At 41.6% G+C, this 18,655-nt stretch overlaps 1 protein-coding gene across 3 annotated transcripts in view; it reads right to left on the bottom strand.

Moving 5' to 3' along the window:
* Positions 1–18,429, bottom strand: part of TOX (thymocyte selection associated high mobility group box) — a 188,217-nt gene extending 169,788 nt beyond the window's left edge. The window contains exon 1 of one of the 3 annotated variants that reach the window (XM_081917547.1): positions 17,555–18,429. In XM_081917547.1, the coding sequence (XP_081773673.1) occupies positions 17,555–17,689 (135 nt within the window). In that variant the 5' untranslated portion in view covers positions 17,690–18,429. Of the gene's footprint in view, positions 1–16,722; positions 16,864–17,554 lie in introns of those variants that run through there. The other 2 variants (XM_081917548.1, XM_081917549.1) reach the window with 2 other exon arrangements.
* Between the last annotated feature and the right edge of the window lie 226 nt (positions 18,430–18,655).

Raw genomic sequence — 18,655 nt, 5'->3', positions numbered from 1 at the left:
GAACTAACTTAGTTGGTCTTTAAGGTGCTACTGGAAGGAATTTTTTTTGAAGGAAGATCTAATTGTGAGGTAAATCCAGTTGACTTTCTGGGGTGCTAAGAACAGAACTGGGGTAAAGATGATAAAGGCTACAGGGATGCCACAAATTCCTTTGACTTCTGCCCTGTTCAGTCTACTCAAGGACAAGCTACACTTTACATGAAACATTGTGATTGGATTCTCTGACTTCTTTTCCCAAACTGAGCTGTTGGAAGCTGCCAATCTTTTTGGAGTGGGGCCAAGTTTCCCTTTTTCAAAGGGCAACTGCTGTTTGCCTGGTGGAGTATTCCCTTCATGAGGCAAACCACAGTGGGCAATATGAGTAAAAACAATTGAGAGGAGGGCAACTTCAGCACCACCATTGCAAACTAGTTGGCAGCCCCTCTCCCAATAATAGCTTCGTTTCAATTTTAAATAATGTTCAGGAAACCACAGTACTGTACTCTATTGATTTTCAATATAATATGTACGTAGTTTAACACTTAGGCCATGGGTAGGCAAACCAAGGCCCGGGGGCTGGATCAGGCCCAACTGCCTTCTAAATCCAGCCTGGTTCGGGAATCAGTGTGTTTTTATATGAGTAGAATGTGTGCTTTTATTTAAAATGCACCTCTGGGTTATTTGTGGGGCATAGGAATTCGTTTATATGTTGTTGTTTTTTCAAAATATAGTCCGGCCCCCCACAAGGTCTGAGGGACAGTGGACCGGCCCCCTGCTGGAAAAGTTTGCTGACCCCTGATTAGGCTTTATGCTTTCTGGTTAGAATGTCACTTTTTACACTGTTATAATGCTTACTACCCTTGTGGTATAAAACAAACATTAAATCATCACAGAAAGAGCAGCTAGCTCTAGATGTTTGAAACTTTAGGGAGAAACAAGAAAGTGGAGTAATTCAAGCATTCTGCTTGCTAATACAAACCAGAACTTCCAGATCTCCTCCCACGCAAGAGGCTTGCACTATCTTCACATTTGTAGGCATCTCAGTTGAGAGTGCACATTGGTTCTAGAACCTTGCGCATTTTTATTCAAAGTCATCCTCACTTTGTGCAATCCTAGGTAAAATATCAGCCTTAGATTTAGGCCAAGTCAGGTCCCATTCAATCATATGCATTCCTATTTACTGATTTGTGAATCAAGATGGTAGAAACCACGTTACTAAAGGAGAGTTGGCCTCAGCTAAAATTTTCACTGGCTTAGAAAATAAACCTAGTTTTGCGATAGCTATAAATTTTTGCTGAGCAAAGGCTATGAAAAAAATACATCCTGGCATTCTCTGGTCACTTTATAATGAAAATGAAGGTACTGTACATAATACTGGAAGCAACCTAGAGGTTGGCTGCATCTTTAAGCAATATATATATATATATAGAAGCCAACAACCAACTTCCCTTCCTTGACGTCCTAATCTACAAAAAACCTGATGGCTCCCTAGGACACACTATCTACCGAAAAAAACACACACCAACCGCTACTTACATGCACAATCACACCACCACCCTGCACAAATAAACTCCGTAGCCAAGACTCTCATCTCCAGAACCAAACGCCTGGCTGACAAAGACCACTTGACAACTGAGTTACAGAATCTCTCAAATGTGTTAATTGCCAATGGATACCAGCAAAACAGGGTTACGAAGCTAATCCAAAAAGAAACACCCCCCAAAAACCAAGACACAGAAGAAAACAATGGCATGGCCCTCCTTCCTTATATCAAGGGCACTACAGATAAAATTAGCAAAATCCTCCATAAACACAATATCAAAACAGCCTTTTGCACCAACCAAAAAATAGCCAATATCCTCAGAAACCCCTAGGATAAAATCCAGTTGGAAAACCAAGGGGTCTATGAAATACCCTGCAAAGTCTGCCCAGCCACGTACATTGGACAAACAAACAGACGAATAAATGCACGTATCGCAGAACACAAGAATGCCGTCAAAAAAGAAGAAAAAACTTCCTCTCTTTTCCAACACATGAAAGAAACAGGACACGAAATTAATTTTGCAGATTCCAAATTGCTCTTTAACATGGAACATCACCACAAGAGAATAATCATGGAAGCCATCGAGATAGAGAAACACCCTCACAACATGAACAAGCGTGACGACACATCCCGCTTGCCAGACATCTGGAAATTAGCCCTCCCCACAAAAACTGACACCAGATCCAGAGGCACACAGAACGCCATCACCAATCAACCACACCAGACCCAAACCCAGACCCTCTCCACAGATAAATTACAGACACCATCCAGTAGCCAAACCATGGTGGCACCTCCGGATGCTGCACCCCCCTGCAATCCCTACACAGATCTGGCTGACACAGGCCACAAAACCACAGCTCGCCCCTATACACGAAGCCAAGCCAGAGCACAACTAAGTGCAGTACAGCCATCTTCTCAGAAAAACTCTTCACAAAGTTCAAGAGGTCAAGACACAAAGACTTTAGCAACTAATCCACACCTAATGACCCACCTAAGTGGTACTCAGGATATCACTCAAGAAATCACTCAAGATATCCCTCAAGTAATTAAGGAACAAAAGAAGAAAAGGCACACTAGCCTGGGAACTTCCTCTCTGCCCAGAACATTGGAGGCTATACACCACACCCCCTCAACAGTATTTATAGGAACTCAAACACTGAGATCCTGCTCTGTTCCAGTAACAAGAAGCCGAAAGCACCAGCCTGAAGATGACGAGTGAGACCTCGTCGAAACGTCGCCTAGACACCCCAACTTTTACACAGGAAGACACCCGAGGACACCAAAACCTGCATATATATATATATATATATATATATATATATATATATATACACATACACACACACACACACATATATATATACAGTATTTTTGCATGTTTGAGCTGTAAAGATGTAGCTAAGTAGAGTCAGTGAATCCACTCACTCTGATATACACACATGATATACAATTAAAATCTCTATTCACATTCCTACAAGGCTATCACTCAAGAGAAAAGCCTTTTTGACAACATTCACTGAAGCGTACCAACTAACTGCTAAATGAGAACTTAAACAGTAACAGTTTTGTTATCAGCAGGAAGAGATTTTATCAACATTGGGTTCAGATTCTTCTTTTTTTAAGTATCAAATGTAGAGGACCTTTTATTAAAATTAAGAATGCACCATAAAGCTTGTGTCTTTCACAGGAGCAATATCTATGTGTAAAAGAATCTAACAGAAATAAATTAACCTCTTACTTTTAGAACCATAACTACGAGGGAGTTTGCAGGGGTAGGGTGAACATATAAAGTTTTTCTAATTAGATCTTGATCATATTGCTATGTACAATAATAGTTTTTTTTCTAATTTAAAGGAAGATTTTGGCTGTAAAATATTAAGTGAATATAAAATCAGTGAAGCACTCCAAATAAATAATCACTGGCAGACTATATACTTGCTGCTATTATTTTAATATATATATTCATGCATTTTAATATATGATACTCTCTAAATAGTGTTATTCTCGGAATACAGATTATACCACACCCATAATTTACAGTTCCTGCTTAACAACTAATCAAAGAATGCCTACCCTTTAATGCCTTTAATATACTTTATGGGGGGGAACCTATAAAAAGCAGAGTCGGGGAAACATAGTCCTGTTGATGTGCTGCTGGTGCATGCATCTTGAAGCAGTTAACCATGGATTACAATTCAGTAGAAGTTCAGTTCAGAAATGGAAATATTTGCCTTTGTACCTATCATGGTCAGTGACTGAGGAGGAGAACAGATGCATTCTGACTATTAACAGTCATGACAAATTGCCTTGCTAATGAATGTTACACACTGGAAATGCCACAACTGATTAAACTACAATTTCGCACTACCAGATAGTGAGAGATACTTGGGAACCCCAGCAGTGGACAACTCTAATGTTCTTCCAACAGGCCTTCAGGGCACAGTGCGGTACTTAGAAAAACACACTGTGAATTCCACACAGATATATTCTAAAAGACTGGGCAGACACACAAGTTCTGCAAGACATTAAATGTAACAGCTTATGTCCAAAACTGTTGAGCCACATGAAATGAATATAATTTAACCATTTTGGTATCATTTAAATTATACGCTGCCTTAAAGAATATTTCTTTTGGAGTTTTGCTACTCCTCTCCCTCCAAAACATTTCTTGTGCTTTGCATTTCACATAAAATCTTTCTTTTGTCAGTTTCTTTGTTGGTGCAAAATTGGCAGCAGTTCAAATTCAAAGTACTCCTATTCATTTACTGACCATTAAACCAATGTCATTCTAGTTCACATCAGCCAGGGAGCTAAGCTCTAAAAAACATAAAAGACTTGCTTCACCACTGACGAATAATGTGTACATTTTTACAGAGCTTAAACCTTAATGCTTTGCCTGAAACTAACAATACAGTATATCTTATCATTCCTTTTTCACAAGCAAGCAGCTGCTGAAACGCTTGCCACTTCAAAAATATCAATTGCTTGCCAGAGTTGTCCTCAACACACCCTGTCAAACTCATGTATATTGTGCAATGAAAATGCTGCAGCGCTGAAAGCTAGAAATTGTGTCAAAGTAAGGGGATGATGTGCAAAGAACAATGTATGACAACCGTAGAGACCACGAACAATAGGAACGGGGCCAGACACTACATATATCACAACTGTGCCTGCACACATTTTATTGTCTGTATTATATATTTAAACCATGACAAATGAACTGTTGTGTGCTGTGTACGGCACAAATAAAACTCCTTCAGTTAGTCAGGCTTTTCTCATTTCTCTTGATGATAGAAACACAGTTGAATCACTCTGCTCTCTGAACATTTGTTTCCAAATCAAAACAGGAGGGGAGAAATGCAAGGTTATCAAAATGAGTAACAGAAAACATGAGACAATAGCACATGATATGAAAATGAGATTTGTTCAGTTGCTTCTCTCCAAGGAGACATAACCAGGGTTACCTTAAAGAATGTTAGGCTATGGAACACAGAGGGAAAAATATTGCTATGCCCATAAATTACAGTATACCTAATTTCAATGCAGATAAGTGCTGGCCTATTGATTTGCATGTTTCCTTGGCAAAATGGAAATCCCATGTGAATCCTCTTTGTCTGGAGAAAGTATATTTTATAAAGCCTTTATGAATACAGCAATCCCTGCCTTTTAAAAGGGAATATGTGAGTAACAAATAGGCCATGGACATACAGCACAGAGCACTAAGCTAAAACTTAAATAAGTGTACTGCATAAACACATGCAAGAAACTCATCCACACCCTACTCATGTGTGCATGGCCACACACACAAATTAACGTCACTACATTTTAACTATGATTACTGTCAGCCAGTCTTCAAGACTGTGTATTCATTTATTTTTTTACTTATTTAATATTTTTACTAGGTGCCGTTCAGAATTCAGTATTTCCCCCGACAGCTGGCAACTTTTGAAACAATTTAAAACCATATAAAATGTAAACAGCACCATGATAACATTTCATATCTTTCTAAGTGATTGGATTTCTGTCCCTATAATGCAGCCACCCAAAAGACTAAAAACAGGGACTACTGCCTATTAAAACCGTTCATTAAAAGCAACCCTAAACAAAAATGTTTTCAGAGGCCACCTAAACACTCTCAGGGAGGAGGCTGCTTGTACATCTTCGGCAAGGGGGTTCCATAGCTATAGGGCAACGGTAGAAAAGCCCCTGTCCCTTATCCCACCAGCCTGATCTCTTATCCTATGATCTTCAACTAAGCCACCTAAAAACTAAGCATTACTGCTAAGCAGCATATCTAGTTAATTGTACAACGCCAGACCAGTCTTCACATACTGCACAGCTTGCTAAAATGGGCAAGGGTGGGGGCAGGGAACATAGCAGTAAAAGATTACCTACAACGCTAACATATGTCCACAGTACAACAGAGGAGTCAAAAGCTTTGATACACAAGAAGCTATGAGTGTCATTAACTCACATACAGTTAACTAAAATGAATAGATATGCTTTTAAGGTGTTAATAAATATTTTGGATAGAAAATAGGTATTTTAGGTGCTTAGGGTGATGACCTTTGCTGTGTTTATTAGTGGGACAATGATGCATTATTAACACACAGCAGCTGTACCTGAACTGCTGCCACAAACATAATAGCCTTTTATAGCCATCAGGGGAGTGAGAGAGGAGGCCTTTATTAACCACTAGACATGATTAGCACATTATGCAAACTTCAGTAGGCAAATTATCTGTTATTGAAATATAGTGTTGGTTATAACCAATTATCAACATTCTTTAAAAAAAAGAACCCACAAACATCCCAGTCCAAAATGAAAAAAATGGTTTCACTACTGGTCAGTTAGTTATGGGTTGGAAATTTCTAAAAAGCTTTATATTCCAACCCCTTCACTTAAGCAATCCGCTAGAACATCTACAGCTTCAGCACAGAATCTAACGCCACATTTAAGACTTCCACTTCATGAATATTAATCTCTAGAATATAAAACTAAACATAAAATGAAACATTTCCAACATAATTAACTGACCTGGTTAACGAGCAAGGAACCTGATGTTTCTAAAACACATTTCCATTAAGGATACAAGTAGGTCTTGAAAGATTAGTGCTGCAATAAATTTTGAAGAGTTAACTTGAAAAATAACAGCATAATATACTTCAAAAAAAGCTTAATTTTGGGGAAGATTATCCCATTATCCTTGGCAACTGAATAGAGCATTGAGAGTCCATTATGAGCAGTCTTTTATGCCCTAGCAGAAAGTCATTAACATAAAATAAATCATTAACTATGATGCTAAGCTCTACTATCTGTAGGTTTCTATGACTAATTTTAATTACTGCATTTGCCAAATGTAAAATGTACCTTTGTTGAAAGTTTTTCTTGTCATTTTACATTTACTCCCCCCCCTTTTTTTAGCATGTTACTTGAGGCTGATATGCACAATGTGTATCAGCTTAATTTTATTCTTTGCCAAAGGGACTTTGTAACATTGGAAGCCTCTTCCATGGAAAGCAAGTCTTGTAAACAACAAAAACTGGACTGATCCAGAAATAAATTGACAAGCTTTACAATACATGTATCTTTGTGGAGGGGGGGAGAGAAATACAACACATTAAACATTTATTGTCAGATGTAAGGATGGCCTTGCCCAAAGTGGAAGAATTATAGCCCATTCAAAAAATTTGATTGCATTCGCAAAGGGTGGCGGCGATGGAATATAATACTGAAGTATCACAATGCTAGAACTTGAAAGAAGGAGAACTATAGTGTCATTTATTATGTTCACAGCTGAAAACCACAGAACTGGTAGTTTATTTTCCACTATTAAATGAGCAAGGGATGTGGATTTTTAGGAAAACATCTTCAGTAGTTATAACATCATATACTAACAGGGTGAGAAGACATACAGATATAAAGATTTGTTTTCTTGTCGAGATGGGTAGAAGATAGACTGTTCAGTTTCTGGAGGAATATTAGTGTGTGAGTGTTGTTGGGATTCTTCCAAAGCATAGGCAGGTAACTACTTATTATTTATGTTCTTAACCCAGAGAGGATTGCTCAGTATAGATCAGGAGTAATCAACATGATGCCCTCCGTATACATCTCTTGGACTACATCTCTTATCATCCTTGGCCATTGGCCATGATGGCTAGAGCTGATGAGAGCTATAGTCCAATATCATCTGTACGGCATTATGTTGGCTACCCCACACAGATTAACTATGCCTTAACTGTTAAGAGACCCTGAGTATGAAATCTTTAAGCTTACAAAGTGAAACTAACTAGTGAATGAGAGGACACTCTAATGGATGAGAACACGCAGGATACCACTCAGCCTAACCACAATATATAACACAGAAACCTGTAAAATGATACTTCTTTTCTCCCTTTATGTATGTTTTATAACTATAAATCAAATTCTACATGGATTAGACAAAGTGATCCTCCTCTGTGTGTGTGTAGCCTGCTCCAAAGGAATATCCAAGAACATGGAGCCTCCCTCTGAGTAGCTACTGAGCACAAGGATTTGCTTTGAGTATCAGAAATAAGATGAACTCACAGTCCTTTCACATAAAAATCCATTCCTGGTTATTCAAATCTTTTTTTCACTTCAGCAGTCTAATTTAGAGAAGGATCATTTTGGTGTATTGCTCTTGTTTAGCAATTAGGGGGCAGAAATCCTTCCATTCTATTGCAAATCACCCAAAGTTCTACCAGTAGATGATGATCCCACTGTATCTTCTGACCCTCCCTGCCCTAGATGACACACCAATGGATTACCTCAGCATTGACCACAGCAGAAAAAATAAATGAAATTCATGTTCTTATACCAAATCCCTTTCCCCATCTAATGACAGCAGGGACATCAACTTCTCTTCGAGCACAGCAGGAAGACTAGCGTCCAAAATAATCAAGTAGGCCTGCTAGATATGGATAGCGTCCTATGCTCTTCTATTGTGGAAAACAGTGTGAAAGTGAGCACAGGTAGAGAGAAAGCTGGAATGAGTGAGGGGAAGCCTTTGATCCTTAGCACAGACAGACCCACCATATGCAGGATGCCTATACCCTGGTATTGCTGTTTCCACACAAACAGTGTATCCCTCTTTCGATAGTATCAGTTTCAATAAGGAAAAGAAGAAGGACTCTGCCATTTGCCCATTACATGCACTATGGAGGCATTCCGTCCGAATGTTGAGAAACCCATTACATGAACCACAGTATGCACTGGCAGTGGCGGAGAGCAGGCGGGGGTGGGTTGCTCCACCTGCAGGGGCGGGGCGCGTGTCCTGGGGGCAGGGCACGTCACCTGCGGGGACGGGCACCCAGTACGGACAGGGGGAGCAGCTGCGATGGCACCCTGGGGGTCGTGCTGCCGGGGGTGGGGCGCTCCCCCCACACTCCTCTTCCTTCACCACTGTGCACTGGCCCACCTTGGACACAAGTTACACATACAGTAAATCCCTCTATGTTGCCAGTACCTTATATACCTTTGAAAAGAATGCTGAATTGGATATAAGAGACTTCATCAAATTAAGTATACAAATAGTACACAGGTTTTTTTGGTTGTTCTTGTTTTGCCTGTCCTATTTCCCTCCTACCATTTGTGCCCCAGAGAGGTTGGGGTTGTGTGGAGTGAGGCATTTTCTAGGAGGTTAGGTTTAGCTGAGGAAATACATAGCTTAGAGACAGGATAAGAATACTAGGGAGAAGATAGGGAAATAGAGAAACCTTCCAGTGATGTGGGCTTCTTTTTTGAAGAACTGGATCCCCCCTCCCCCACCCGATGCATCAGAAAAGAATCAGTTTGCACACGATTTTTTTCCAATGCTCTTGATAGTTATCTAATTTAGCATGTTTATTGTAGTTCTAGTTAGTCAACGAAGTTAAAAGCTTCCAAGCTTGCCCAATATGGTATTAGCTGTTGACATCATTACTAATGAATTTAAGAAATGGAAAATTTCCCATGGAAAATAAAAGTACTAGAAAATTATCTGGCTCACATCACTGAAACCTTTACACAAGGCTCACTGCAGGAAAAGTTAATGCCAGTGTAAGCTGCCTGTGGCCCTCCAGATGTTGTTAGATGACAACTCCCTTCATCCCTGATTATACCACCTGAGGCTGATAGACATTAGAGCAGGGGTCAGCAACCTTTTTCAACCGTGGGCCGGTCGACTGTCCCTCAGACCATGTGGTGGGCAGACTATATTGGGGGGCGATGAACAAATTCCTATGCCCCACAAATAACCCAGAGATGCATTTTAAATAAAAGGACACATTCTACTCATGTAAAAACATGCTGATTCCTGGACCGTGCGGATTGAGAAGGCAATTGGGCTGCATCCGGCCCATGGGCCTTAGGTTGTCTACCCCTGCATTAGAGTCCAATGATATCTGGACCAGTTACCAATCCATAGCTTATGCAGCTTTGAGGGATAAGATAGGAAGGAAGGGCAGAAGTGCTGGGCAATGTCAAAGCAGAGGGCTAAGAAGGAGGTTTAAAGTCAGGATGTGGTGGCTGAGAGATGGAAGACTATTAACTGAAAAGCAGAGAATGTTGGGCAAAGGAGACAGAGGCTGTGTAAGCATCACACATTTAAAGCACATGACTTACCCAAAGAATCCTTGGAATTATAGGTTGTTAAGGGTACTGGGCACTGTAGCTCTGTGAAGGGTAAACTACAGCTCCCAGTGGTTTAAATGTATGGTGTGTACAGTCCTGAGAAAGGCCTATGTACTGAATAAACAAGGTGGCAGTACTGAGGGGAGAAACTGATACAGGGCTTCTCATGACAAGTTGCTGTTGTATTCAGTGGCATTACGGTCTATGGGACAAGCCAGCCAAAGAAGTGATAGGGACAGGAATGACTGATACTTTTATTCACTTATTCCAAAGATTGCCTATCCTGCTGTTCTGTCAAAAGGCTTTCAGATTAATTCATGCTACGTAGTTAAACTGCTGACCAAAAAATTCAATACAATATGAACAACAACCAGTTGTACCTTAGCACAACCACCAAATGTAAAAGGCCTGAGCAAATAAAACTGTCTTCACTCAATGATAAAACAAACAAACAAACAAAAACCCCAATGAATACTAGCACAAAGAAGCTGCCCTGGGGATACTGTTCCATAATTGAGTCACCACCACAGAAAAGGCCTTTCAACAGAAAAGGCCAGACCATCCACCTTACCTTCAAAGGCTGGGGACTCAGAGAACAAAGCCAGTCCCAAACATTTTGCTGTCTGAGACAGAACAGGATATGGTATGCTTCAAAGGTGCAAAGTACCCACAGCCACTTATTTTGGCAAGCACCTCGCCCCCCTCTTTAAAAATAATAATAATAAATTAAATAATTTGCTGCCCTTTCGTAACCGCCAAAATCAGATGCCTGAGGCAGCTTAATGTCACTTTGCCTAATGGCAGGGCCAGTTCTGTGGGCAAAGGAACTCCAAGGAGAATTTCACCATTCAGGCAGTCCATGAGGAAGAAGGCAGTCCTTCAGTACCATCATGCCAAGTTGTTTGTTTAATGGCAGTAACTAATTTGTACTCAGAAATAGACCAGGAGACAATGTAGTTATTTAAACACTAGTGAGATGTATTACACACAGCCAATAGCTACAATATATATGTATAGTGTGTGCATCAATTTAAACAAAATCATTGGCTACTGGTTTCTAGTGTAAAGGTAATCCAACATGTTTCATACACAAATATGGATATGCAAGCTATTCAAAATCATCTCAAGACTGGTGACCCAACAACCAACAAAATCAAATGGTTGGACAAGAGGTTGGAGCACAGCAATTATACAAAAACAAACTTCACTTGGTTTATACACTAAAGTAGATTTGAAGAAAGTAACTATATATCTATATATATAGCTATATATATAGATATATATACACAAAAGAACATGAAAGGACTACATACAAACAGGCATTTAAAATGCAAGTACAAAAGATGTCTCTTCAGCCCAGATCATTTATCCACTTTACGCTGAACATTGCAGCACAGACAACAAGCTGAAGAGAATTTTTTGTCTAATCTGTTGCCAAACTGGAATGTACTTTTCATTGCAGAGTATATTACAAGGTTGCCATTTTCAAGCCCAATGTTGTAGGGGGAAAATGTTACCACCAGAAAAATCTCATTTGGGGTTAAGCAAATTCCATGTCTCGCTGTCTATAATTAACTGTTTATTGGCTCTTGCATTGAGAACCTCATTTACTGATCAGCTTATAACAGGTTTCTTAATGAATAACAATTCCTTAATGAAAACATCCACACAGAGCAAGCATCACTTTTGTAAAAAAAATATTAATGTCAGAAATTGCCACCGTTATATGTTTTGACACAAAGAGCATGGATAGAAGAGAATGGACGCCTACTTTCTATTAAAAGTTTGTGAAATCCTGATTGAAAGGGGAAAGCTTGTGCTAGGAGTATTCAGTATGTGCTATTGTGTCAGCCTTGGATATAGAGTTTCAGGAATTCTGGTCTCTCACCTAATGCAAGTATTCAGACCCTAATCCTAAACAGACATGCCTCTGAGCAAAGTCTATTGGAATCAATGGCATTTCATTTACTAGGTTTGTATCCTTGGTAGGGAGCCTAAATATATTTTATTATGTTATATTTTTATTAGGTTATATTATTATCAAAACCTCTGTGGTTTGTTTGTTAAAAAAAGTAACTGTGAAAATAGCTCTGTGCTATCTAATACTTTTTGGTATCAGAGGATACAAGCCTTTCAAGATCAGGACCTAAGAGCTGAAAATCTCAAACCATGACAGGTCAAGCTGCACAATATATCCTGATTTCCCCACACCAGGGTTTGGGAATCCTGTGAGACTCCGGATGTTGCTGGACTACAATTCCCATAATTCCTGACCACAGACTGGCTGGAGCTAATGGGAACTGGAGTTCAACAGCATCTGAAGGGCCTCATCCATGTCCTAGTTCAACATGGTCAACATAGCAAATATTTCAGCTGCATAAGAATTGCAATGAATGGGAATCTAGAGCTCCTGCTAAATCCATTCATGAGAATATGTTTCATGCAGGCCTTTCCCAAGAGAGGACTGGCAGAAGTCACTGTTTATAGGTAAAGTGATGATCTGAGCCACTCATTATTACACACATATTAGAGACTCTAACTCACTATGTCAGGGGTGGCCAACTCCCAAGAGACTGTAATCTACTCACAGAGTTAAAAACTGGCAGTGATCTACCCCCTTTTTGGGGATTCAGGTCAAAGTTGTTCAGCTTTTTAGGGGAACAAAAGTTGTTGAGCTTCTTTGGAATACTGCAATCGAATTTGTCCACGATAAGTAGTGGCCATTAACTGGTACCATAAAATGTATCAAAGCTTATTAAAAACATCAACACAACAAATCAGTAATACAAGCACAGTTTCTCTCTCTTTAAGAGTAAAAATGGAGTAAAAATGTTCTGCGAGCACCCAAAACTACCCTTTCAAGAAAACAATAAAGAACAAAATTTATTCAACACCCAATTGATTCCACACAGATGTTGAAATTTCTCGAAATATTAGCTACGTAAGCACTTTAGAGTTTTCCTGAGGGACTCTCCTAGAATTCAATCGGGAGTAGGAGCTTGACTACCAGGCATCAGAAACAAAGCATGCTTGTGAAAGAGATACACTTTTGGGACATTTTATAAAGAGCTCAATTTTAGTTTTGGTTTGGCATGATAAAGATACAATAGTAAAATAAACACTATAAACATTTCCCAAGGGGTAGTTGTTTTGCACTGTGTTATAGATTGCAACATAGATATCAAAGTCTTATAGCTCCTTAAAGACTAACAAGAATCTTTGTTGTAAATACTATGGTTTTCTGACTATGGAGTCACAAAGAAGTTTTAAAATACTACTTGCCCACAAAGAAGTTCTATGTACTCATTTCCTTATGTTGCATTACTCCCTTCCCCCATTTTGTTTAGGTTTTTTTTCTCTCTCTCTATCTAATCAGCTTGTATTTTTCCACTGCATTGACAAGTATAAAGAAGTAAACAGCAAATGAGCCATGGGCATATATATATTTACCAGTAAATCTCAGGGGGTGGGAGAAAATCCGTACATAATTTTGCAATGCTAGCTACTGGGAGCCATAAAGGCCATTATGCCCCTCCTGTTGTTGGCATAAGTCAGCATCTCTGTTATTACCAGTGTCAAAACAAAATTATATTAAAGCAGATACTTAAACAGTTCAGCTGTGCTCAAAATAACAGCAACTTTACAAAAATTATAAGCAACCGTCTACTCACAGTACTTAAGAAATCAGTATATGTAAGGAGTAAATACTGGTTTTTATGGATATATCTTCAAACTAAAGGCATGACATTACTAAACAACAGAAGGCTAGTGGGTTATTTTACTGCTGTGCTCATGCCCTGTGCATATAACAACAGAATTCTTTCCAGGGAAATTTAAGTTATGAGGATCTAGGCTTCCATCCCTAAACAGCTCTCCTGGAAGTTTCAGAGGTAAACCATATTACCTCAAGTCTAAATCTGCCTGCCCAGCCTATGAGCTTCACTATGTTATTTCAGAGGCTGACCTATATACAGCAGCATACCATCCATTCTCTCTGTTTGTACAAGAGATACCTCACACAGTTGCCATAACCAACATTGTTTGCATTGTTCTTTCACTTTTCTCCCTCTGAGGTTTTGATGGGAAAGAAACATGATCCAATACAATACGTACAAAGCACACTATGCAGAAAGGCAAAACATGGCAATGGCCAACTAAAATGTTTCAGGACATTATTTTTAAGTTTATAAAGACCTCAGTCATCTTTTGAAACAAAGACAGCCAACAGAAAAATCAGCAGAGCAGAAAGATCTATGCTATTGTATGTTATTTAAAACATGGCCAAGGGTGATTCGTTTTAACTTGCGCCACAAACGTATGTAGATACGGCCAACTCTTATACTACACATGAACTATGACACTGTATGTCGGAAGACCTGCACCCGAGGATCACTGATTGATTGCCAATCATTTCAAACAAGTTTAAGACTGTGATCCACTCTACTGGCTTAAAAGGGATCACTCTGAAGTAAATGCAGCTTATAGTACAGTTTATACAAAGCAAACAAGTTTCCCCTGCAATGTCTAATCAGCTTGAAAGTTCAGAGGAAACTGTGAACACAGGCATGTCTGCTATTAGTGTTCTAGGTTATAGGGCTTCCCATTGCATCTGTACTCATAAAATCTGCTGAAGATGATGCAGCATTTAGGGGGGAAATTATCCAACAGCTGTTCATAAAAATGTTCTTTGTACCCAAGAACAACAGCACACATAAAGTTAAGGCTTTATAACAACGTTAATCAGCCTGGATAGATGGGGCTGAGGGAGTGGAGGAAAATGAGATGTTCAGTCAACACATGCCTCATAGGGGCCCAGCCAGCAAAGCTACTCTAAGTCCATTTTCTATAATCAATGGTCATTGGCAGGGCTGTTTGACAGAGATATACATTGCTTGAAGAATGTTGTTTTACAAGAAACATTCCTGGTATGTCATTCCTAAGCTTAGAAAAAGAAAGAGAAAGAAAGAAAGAAGAACAGAGCAAGTCTTACAACTGAGCATTTCTGAAATCCATTATCAGTCCTGACTAAGTTAAATAGAGTGCCTCATTTTCACAGTCAAAAGAAGTTTGCTTCTTTATGCTTGGACTTAACCAGGTTTTTTTCGGGGGGGGGGGGGTGGCAAATAAAAAACTGACTAGGAACATAGGGCAAACAGAGAAGGGGGGAAGCTTTCTAAATTAATTTATTCAATCAAAAATGATAGCCACCCAAAATGATTTAAAGCACTTAATTGGAAAATGATTTAATACATTAACGTAATTCCTGATTTTCCAAAGCATTTAACTTTTAAATTAAATCTGGCTCACCATCTTGAGTATGATGAGCGAAATGTGTATTCAAGTCATTACCTTCTTTTTGAAGCTTTAAATCACTGATAGATTTAATAACCGTTCGTCCAGTTTTCATTGCCAAATGGCTCTTCAGGCACTTTGGCGCTTATGTCATTAATTCTACCCAATGCTTCTTTACTTTTCAGCATGGCAGGCTTACAATTCACAATAAAAGATAATCAAGATTATATTTTATAGTAGCAAGTCACAGAGTGAAAGTAGTTCTATAATCATCATTACTCAATACTTAAGAAGCCTCAGCACATGAACAGCCTGGCACATATACAGGGTTCATTCCTGCTATCCAAACTTCAGTCTTTTCTTTCTTTCTTTATAAAAGAGGTAACTTTTTCAAAGGAAGGGTTTTACTTGATTGTAACAATTAAAAGTCCAAGTGCTGCAGCCCAGATGATCACTGTACACAAATCTACCTAATGAATTTCTGCCATCAAGCTCCAAGTTTAAGATGTTAGGACACTCTTAAGTCTTGTCCTCATCAGGGTTCCTCAAATAATGAATGACAGATGATATCATGCAGGAAATATTTCCTGAAAAGTGAATGGGTCTTTATCACAGTGCAACAGTTTGTGTTCTTAAAACAAACAGAAGTCTGTATTTACAGCACTATGTGTAGGTGCAATTTGCCTTAGACAAACACGTGAAATAGCTCCTAAACACAAACACACCGGTGACAACAGACAAAAACCCCACTCCCCTTTTGTAAAAGGGCATCTTTAATGCCTTCTCTGTTGCAAATCAAACCAAGCACAGAATCACCAACAAGCAAGGAATAGCCAGGTGCTGATTAGTCAGATGAGGAGTTTATATGGCACATGCACAAAAAGACCTGGTGCTGCCTGCAAAAGCTCCAGCCTTCCAGACTATGCACTTAAACAAAAGCTTAACAGGCACCCAGGTTTAAACAAATCTTACTACCAATGCTTGCTCGCAGTTCTGTTCCTCTCCCCTCCTGGGGGAGTGTTTTGGAAAGCTTGCACTTCCTGATTATTTCCTATGGCCAGCACTGCCCATTCTACAACAGAGGAGGGTGGGGGGAGTTGCACATCATGCATAGTAGTATTAGCAACTGGCTGAAGCCAGGGAGAAAAAAAGAATGTGGAAAATAAGGAATCAGTGTCCCTGAAGTTCTGGGGCAGAAGCCTTAAGCGTTAAAGATTGTAGCACAAAACCAGACAGGAGAAAACGACGACCCGGACTGCAACCCTATGCACACATACTTGGAATAAGTCCCGCGAAACTCTTGAGCAGTACACTCCACTCTCTTTCTGCCCTGCCCAGGGCTTTGCAAATTCCGCCTCGTCTTTCCTACTTAGGAGAAAACTTGTTCTGATGGCGCTGGATCAAGTTATAAAGGGTATGGGTGCAGTTTGATTCTGGGCTTCCTTCTATTCGATACTAAACTTGCCACGCTTCTGCAATTTGGAAACCCCCCACAGTCCCCCACCCACCCACCCCAACCCTGTCCAGCCTGCGATCTGACCACGCTTTGTCCTTCGAGTCTCCCTCCCCTAAAGTAACACCCCAAAGAGGGGTGAATTTAAATCTCCCGCATGAGCATCCCAAGCGGGGGGGGGGGACTTGAAAAAAGACTTTGCGCTTAGGCAGGGCTGCAGTCCCGGGAGCATTGCCCTACGTTGGATTCTCCATAAACTGCCATGGGACTTACTCACGAGTAAGGGCTGCGGGTCCCAGGCGGCTTTCTCTCTCTCTCTCCCCCCCCCTCCCTCCCTCTCTCCCTCGGCCAATTCATGGATTTGCATTTTGAAGGCGCCCAGGCCACCCCACACAACAGGCCGAGAGGGGCTTCGCAAAAGCGTCCAGTTGCCTCCCCCGCCGCCGCGCACAACACAAACATTGCACAACGGCAAGCAGACACACACACACACACACACACAGGGCGCTGGTGGTGCCTTTGGCTCCAGCCTGCAACCTGCCCCGCTCCAAGTCTCGCTCAAGCTGCCCAGCCATCTGCCAACCAAGCCAAACTCCCTTCGAGGAAAGAAGAGGGTGGGGTGGGGGGTAGCCAGGGCCCCCCTCACGCCGAATCACCTTGTTGCAGTAGTAGGGGTCCAGGCAAGGAGAAGGTCCCAGGCAAGGGGTCTCCGGAGCGGCGGCGGACTGCGAGGGTGGCGGCGGCTGCTGAGGCGGCGGCTGAGGCGGCGGCGAGTAAAACCGTACGTCCATCGCACTAAAACATCAAGCAAACTCCTCGTCTTCCCGCTTCGTGTCGGCGTTCAGGCAAAACAAAACAAAACGAGAGAGGGAGAGAGAAAGCGGGGGGCGGGGAAACCCCTGAAAACTGAGGTGCCGGAGGAGAAGCAGGAGGGGGGTGGGAAAGAAACACCTTCCCCGCCTCACATCCGTTTGCGGTTCGTAAAAGAGAAGAAGGGCTGGTGGGAGGGAAGAGAAACTCTTCCGAAAAGCACCGGTCTTGCCGGGCGCGGCGACGGCTACCTGAGGCAAAAGCCGCCTCCTCTCTCTCTCTCTCTCTCTCTCACGGCCGGGCAGGTAACTTCGAGGAGTTCCGTTGTCCCCACACGCGCCGCTCGCCGAAGCAGCCCAGGACCGCGCTGCGCCTGAGGAGAGTTGGCGCCCTCGCCTCTCCCTGCCCAGCCCGCGCCCTCTCGCTCGCTCTCTCCGCTCTCTTCTCAGCGGCTTTATTTCGGAGGTCTTTATTTCCCCGCCTCGAGAGGAGTCAAGGGAGAGAGCCGGGGGGGGGGAAGCACCAGCCCCCGTTAGCTACCGTCGAGGCGCTGGGTTTCGGACTGAGGCGGACCCCCGGCTCCGGCAGGGCTGCCCCGCGTCGCTGGCGGCAGGGCGGAGAGGAGGCAGCCGGCGTGCGCCTCGGCCGCTTCGCTGCGAGTGTGCTCCACACAAAGGAGCTCGCGAATCCAGAGCCATTTGCTGCTTTCGCCGCGGAGCGCGCGCGGAGCGCAGACAGGGGGCGCTGTGGCGCCCGCCAGCCGGGCCTCCCTTGCCAACTCTCCTGCTGCACTTCTGCCCTTACCCGGGCTAGTTACTATGGCATCTCCGCGCTTCTGTGGGAAGAAGGAAGGGGAAACGAGGCAAAAGGGTGTGGGGTGGGGAGACAGGAGACGATTAAAAGAAGAGAGAAAATGTGGGTGGGTGGGTGCCAGGACTTTAAGATAG

This window comes from Podarcis melisellensis (assembly GCF_964234715.1).
Source record: "Podarcis melisellensis genome assembly, chromosome: 7".
NCBI classification, from domain to species: Eukaryota; Metazoa; Chordata; class Lepidosauria; order Squamata; family Lacertidae; genus Podarcis; species Podarcis melisellensis.
This window is presented reverse-complemented; position numbering and strand designations above follow the sequence as displayed.